General features: G+C 37.7%; 1 protein-coding gene across 7 annotated transcripts in view; it reads right to left on the bottom strand.

Moving 5' to 3' along the window:
- The window catches only part of LOC307142490 (signal-induced proliferation-associated 1-like protein 2), a 217,392-nt gene that overhangs the window by 1,015 nt on the left and 209,724 nt on the right, over positions 1-6,653 (bottom strand). For all 7 annotated transcript variants that reach the window (XR_013818481.1, XR_013818482.1, XR_013818483.1 and 4 more), the window contains 2 exons: positions 2,098-2,215; positions 1,929-2,010 (listed from right to left, as the gene is read on the bottom strand). Coding sequence is in view for 4 of the 7 variants with exons in the window: in XM_079843409.1 (XP_079699535.1) it covers positions 1,929-2,010; positions 2,098-2,215 (200 nt within the window). In the remaining 3 variants the exon portion in view is untranslated. The remainder of the gene's footprint in view (positions 1-1,928; positions 2,011-2,097; positions 2,216-6,653) is intronic.

The following is a 6,653-nucleotide window of genomic DNA, read 5'->3' as shown; positions in this document are numbered from 1 at the left end:
CACAAACGCAAACCTCTGATATAGTCAACCGGAGTTTCTGATGGTGTTTGCTTATACGCTATCATTATATGGAAAAGAGCAGCTTGGGGATTCTTCAAGAAAGCAGAGTCAGACCGGTGGAATGGAATGAGAAGAGGGAAAAATGGTGTTGTATTTACACATTTAATTGCTAGTAAAATAATTACAAAAAAGTAACTAACACAAAAACAGGTTAAACAGGAAATGGTATTGTCTTGTTCAATTTTATCATCATTTTATTAATTATTATTCATTTATTTATAATTTGTCATGTTTATTTATTAAATTGTTTCTTATTTTGTAACTTTTTTACACAATATTTAAAATGGTAATATTGTCAAATTTTGTAATATTGTGAAGACAGTAATGTTGTCAAATTAGAAATCAATCATATTTTTATTTTTTGAATTTTTTACAATATTTTTAAATACATTTTATCATATTTGTATTATTAATATATATATATTTTAAATTAATTAATTTATGCATAATTTGTCATTTATTTATTTATTTAACTTATTTTTGTATTTTTTTTACACTATTTTTAAAGTGGTAATATTGTCAAATGTTGTACTACTGTGAAGCCAGTAATGCTGTCTTTTTTTATTACATTTTATCATATTTTTATTCATTATTTGTAATTTATTTATTTATAATTTGTCAAATATGTAATTTATTTATTTAACTTTTTTATTAATTATTATTTTTGTATTTTTACACTATTTTTAAAGTGGTAATATTGTCAAATTTCGTAATATTGTGACAGTAATTTTGTCAAATTAGGAATGGATAATGCTGTCATTTTTTATTATTACATTTTATAATATTTTTGTAATTTTTACACTATTTTTAAATACATTTTATTTGTTTTTAATATATTATATTAAAAAGTATTCTATTATTTATTTAACTTTTCCTTATTTTTTATTTATTTGTCATTTTAACACAATTTTTACAGTGGTAATATTGTCAAATTCTGTAATATTGTGAAGGCAGTAATGTTGTCAAATTAGACATTTATTTATTACATTTTATTTTATTATTATTTTTACACAATTTTCAAAGTTAATGTTGTCAAATTAGAAATGAAAAAACATTTTTTTAATTAATTATATTTGATCTTATGTTTATTTTTGTAATTTAACAAACCATTTCCTAAAGTGCCAATATTGTCCAAATCTGATATTTTGAAGGAGGTAATGTAAAATTCGAAAGTAATAATATTGCCATTTTTTTATTACATTTGATCTTATTTTTTATTTATTTTTACACAATTTTTAAAGTACCCAATAATATTGTGAAAGCAATAATGGTGTCAAAATGTTTACATTTATTACCATTTTTTTTTTTTTTTTAATTCTCTAAAGTTTGAAAAGTATCTTACAAATTTTACATTTGCACGGAGATGTTATTTAAAAGATGGAAAAATTAAAAAAAACAATGCAATGGCACTAAGTTCTAGAAACCTAAAATGAATATAGATGATATACATCTCAAACGACTCATAACTCATGTTCATAAGCCCCTTTATAGTCATTTCGAGTAATCATACACCAGCTATACGGTATGTTTATTGACGTTGTGTGACCACTGCAACATTAGCAATTACACCAGGTGCATCATGGGCTGTTCAGCAGCCGTCTGTCTGCTGATTGAGCGAGAGCGCTGATTTAAAACGACAGGAAGCAGGATATTAAATTGGGCCGACAAGGTGGCAATTCTCCATGCTGGGTGCCCATTACGGCACGCTTCAACGCATTGTTTGCCTATCCTTCCCCTCAAAACCCTTCCTCCTGTGACGTCACAATCACAGTTGACGTACTTCCTTGCATTCACAAAACAGACGGAGTAAGACGTATGGAAAAGCCCCCAGCACAGCAATTGTTCTGCATTAGGACAGCACGGTTCACCTTTTTCAAGTCGTACTGCAGCTGTCTCAAGATCACCTCCAGCTGGTTGACTTTGCCCGTCAGCGTGGCCGGAGAGGTATCGCTGAAGACGGAGAGAGAGATATTAGGCTCTACATATAAGACATCAGCGGTGTATTGTGTGTTGTGTCTGATGCGGTGTGGGACTCACCCTGCCTCCAGTGCCGCCCCCTCCGCGGCCGCCACGCGTCTGGTGAGCTCGCGGGAGATCTGCAGCGCTTCGGCTCTCTGCATGTCCGTCATGGTGCAGAACGAGGCCACACGCTGGTCTGGACACAAGCACACATCGGACAGACTCAGATCAGGACAGTGTTCTCAGTGTCACACCAACATGTGCTGACTGTGACTGAACCGTATCTGATAGCAATATGTTATGACCTCACACTAGGGATGAAACGGTATGGAAATTTCACATCACGATTATAGTGACCCAAATAATCACGGTTATCAATATTATCACGGTTTTCTTCAAATGAGATGAACGTGTTTAAAAAGAATAGATGCACACTTAAAACATCTCAACATGTTTTATATTTGAAAATCAACAAACAACAAATAAATCAAGCAGCTCTATGCACGTTTTTAAGCTAGATTCTATTCTGTGGGATCTCCTTCCTTATAATGCCCGTCGTCAATAGCAACGCATAACGCATAAATAATAATAATTTGTTGTAAATATAATCTCTAATATTATCTCTGTAAATATATTCTCAAGCAATATTCTCAAGCAGTGTTCTATAAGACACATTTAAATCTAGCATATTTTGTGTAAGAGCCCAAACAGTAATCCTAGTGAAGTAATGCATATCCATATTTTCATATGATTTGACAGTTTATTTGATTAAATATCAAAAATCCAAAAGGTGTGCATCATACCTGACACCTAGATGAACACTTTACAGCTGTTTTTTATGACTGCAAGTCATTTAGAAACGTGTATACAAATCTTGTATGTAACTTTAGAGACGGTCCCTAAATTTGCGAATCTCAAACGTCAAACCGACTTTATGCTGTGTTTGTTTGAAACTATTTTCGCTGGTGAAATAGAACAAAAACAGTCAATCACTGTATGATGAATGAATCTCCTGCGTACATCGCACGTTTTGAGCGCAGATTTCAGCGAGTGAGTGCGCGCTTTGAACAAAACTCCAGCTAATCTGAACGCCTCTGATTATTAGAAACATGTGTGGTTGGTTATAATGCGCAATGCGATTATAACAGATGGCTTTTGAGAAGACTATAATAAGTTCAACCGCCAAAGAGGCTAGTGTGAGTGGCAGTAATACCGGACGTAGTTTTGGTATTGAGGTCAAAGTCCACTAGCCTTTGGTTCGCAGATTTGAAGTGTTCCCCTATTACAGCCACTTTCTTCTGGCATGTTCTGCAGACAGGGTGACCATCTTCGATTAAGTTTCCCTCAGGACTTTTGTAAAAGCCAAAATATGACCACACCTCAGATTTGGTCCTTTTAGAAAGCTGGAAAATCTCCCGAGTGCCATTTCTTCTCATTCAAAAACAGCATTGCGCACACCTGACTGACTGACTTCACAGGATTTACCGCGAGTTTTCAAAATCGTGATAATCACGCACGGTTTTAATGATAATTAATTTTTAAACGATATTAATAACCGTCAGTACATTTTATCGTGGTTTATCGTGAAACCGGTAATCGTTCCATCCCTACCTCACACACATGCATACAAAGGATTTGTCCTGGGCTCAACCTGGGTCATTTTCATCAATCTTAAAAGTTTTTTTTATTAACTATATAATTCAAAAATCGAAACATCCTTAAAGCAAGATACATTTACTAGAAAAGCAACCCAGACTTGTTTTCATTGTATTTTGTATATTAGTGTATTTTGTCTTGCTACACTGGAAGAGTTTGTTTTTAATTATTTTATTCTTAAAGCAAGTTCTGCCAGAGCAAGACAAAATACAGTTGATGAAAAAAAAGTCCTAATGTCTCATGCAGTGGAGCTTCTCAAGTAAATGCATCACATTTCAAGAAGTTTTAGATATTTTAACTGGAAAAGAAGGAAAAAAAGACTAATTAAGTGCAATTATTGGCACCAAGCACGGTGACGGTGAATAATGTGCTGTGTTACGGTGACAATTCCTACTTAAAGTCCATAACATTCAACATAAAACATGTTAATATATTTCAAATGTATATTATTTATGATTTAACATCACACTGAAACTGAGTGATACTAGTCATTAAGAATGAGCAATGGAAGTAAGTGGTTTCTATTTCTGTGGTGTCATGCTTGGTAAGCCCCACCCACAGTGACATCTCATTGGTTCAAAATAATTGGTTCACATAATAGAGCACAGCAGTCGGGTTCTGGAAATAAAAACTCCATTAATTTTCCCTATAGGGAAACTGGTATATAACAATAACTTCAAATCTTTAAAGACAGCCCTGCTGTGAGCTACAAGATTGTTGATCAATGGAGTTTGCTTCTGTTGAACCCATCAGCGTGCATTATTTCAACTTATTTAAAAAACTACATTACCCATAATGCTATACAGAAAATTCCACCAATCCAACAGTCGAAAAAAAGCTAAATGTGTCAAACGATCGCATTAGGCCCACCCACTCCCATGAAGCACTGTGAGAGATGTAATCAAGTCAAGCTCTCAAAATACTTCAATACTTGTGTGTGTGTCAGGCATAACATTATGACCACTGAAGGTGAAGTGAATAACACTTTTATCTCTTCATCACGGCTCGTTAGTGGGTGGGATATATTAGGCAGCAAGTGAACATTTTGCCCTCAAAGTTGATGTGTTAGAAACAGGAAAAATGGGCGAGTGTAAGGATTTGAGCGAGTTTGACAAGGGCCAAATGGTGATGGCTAGACGACTGGGTCAGAGCATCTCCAAAACTGCAGCTCTTGTGGGGTGTTCCCGGTCTGCAGTGGTCAGTCTCTATCAAAAGTGCTGTAAGGAAGGAACAGTGGAGAACCGGCCACAGGGTCATGGAGGACCAGTGGAGAACCGGCCACAGGGTCATGGAGGACCAGTGGAGAACCGGCCACAGGGTCATGGAGGAACAGTGGAGAACCGGCCACAGGGTCATGGAGGAACAGTGGAGAACCGGCCACAGGGTCATGGAGGACCAGTGGAGAACCGGCCACAGGGTCATGGAGGACCAGTGGAGAACCGGCCACAGGGTCATGGAGGACCAGTGGAGAACCGGCCACAGGGTCATGGGCGGCCGAGGCTCATTGATGCATGTGGGGAGTGAAGGCTGGCCCGTGTGGTCCGATCAAACAGACGAGCTACTAGAGCTCAAACTGCTCAAGAAGTTAATGCTGGTTCTGATAGAAAGGTGTCAGAATACACAGAGCATCTCAGTTTGTTGTGTATGGGGCGGCACAGCAGCAGACCAGTCAGGGTGCCCATGCTGACCCCTGTCCATCGCAGAAAGCACCAACAGTGGCACGTGAGCATCAGAACTGGACCACGAGGCAATGGAAGAAGGTGGCCTGGTCTGATGAATCCCGTTTTCTTGTACATCTCGTGCATGGCCGGGTGTGTGTGTGTGTGTGTGTGGCTCACCTGGGGAACACATGGCACCAGGTGCACTATGGGAAGAAGGCGAGCCGGCGGAGGCAGTGATGCTTTGGGCAATGTTCTGCTGGGAAACCTTGGGTCCTCCATCCATGTGGATGTGACTTTGACACGTCCCACCTACCTAAGCATTGTTGAGCCCATGTACAGCCTCTCATGGAGACGGTTTTCCCTGGTGGCTGTGGCTCTTTCAGCAGATAATGCGCCGCCACAAAGCACAAATGCTTCAGGAATGGTTTGAGGAGCACAAAGAGTTTGAGGCGTTGACTTGGCCTCCAAATTCCCCAGATCTCAATCCAATCGAGCATCTGTGGGATGTGCTGAACAAACAAGTCCGATCCATGGAGGCCCCACCTCGCAACTTGCAGGACTTAAAGGATCTGCTGCTAACATCTTGGTGCCAGATACCACAGCACACCTTCAGGGGTCTAGAGGAGTCCTTGCCTCGACAGGTCAGGGCTGTTTTGGCAGCAAAAGGGGGACCAAAGCAATATCAGGTCAAAATATTATGCCTGATCAGTGTGTATATGCATATTTTACAACAAACTTAAAATGTATTGTTTTTTCACATATATAGGCAACATTTTAAAAGAGTAGTTTTATATTTGTTCATCATTTTTCATTTGATTATGTAGTTCTTCCCCCTCACTAAAACTGTTAAGCACACGTCTTTCTGTCGTGATTTTCAAATACTTTTTTCAAAATCAAAGTTTGTAATGTTATGATTCACTTCATAGCTGGTTGGTTTGGTTCATGGCTTATAATGCTTTAGCGAAGACTTTAAAAAAATCCCTATGGGAATAATGAATGCAAAAAATACTTCCAGAACCAGCAATGCTGAAAAAGTGGGCGGGCACTAATGAACTATATTATGCATTCAACATTAAATATGTTCCGATTGGCTGATTATGGTTATGTCGTGTCAAGCATTTCCCTTTTCAGTGTGGACAAACAAAAAACTGTAAAAAATCACATTCAATTTCTCTTTTACTGCATTACATGTGAACATACTAAACGAAAGTTAAAATGATCTCATTCTCATCAAAACCTAAATGAAAAAAAACCCAACGCTTAGAAAAGCATCTGGGACTGAAGCCTCAGATGAGAGTTCAAATTCAGAGCGACTGT

The sequence above is a fragment of the Gobio gobio genome (genome assembly GCF_949357685.1).
Source record: "Gobio gobio genome assembly, chromosome: 18".
Lineage (NCBI taxonomy): Eukaryota > Metazoa > Chordata > Actinopteri > Cypriniformes > Gobionidae > Gobio > Gobio gobio.
Note: the sequence above shows the minus strand (reverse complement) of the source record. Positions and strands in the feature narration are given on the sequence as shown.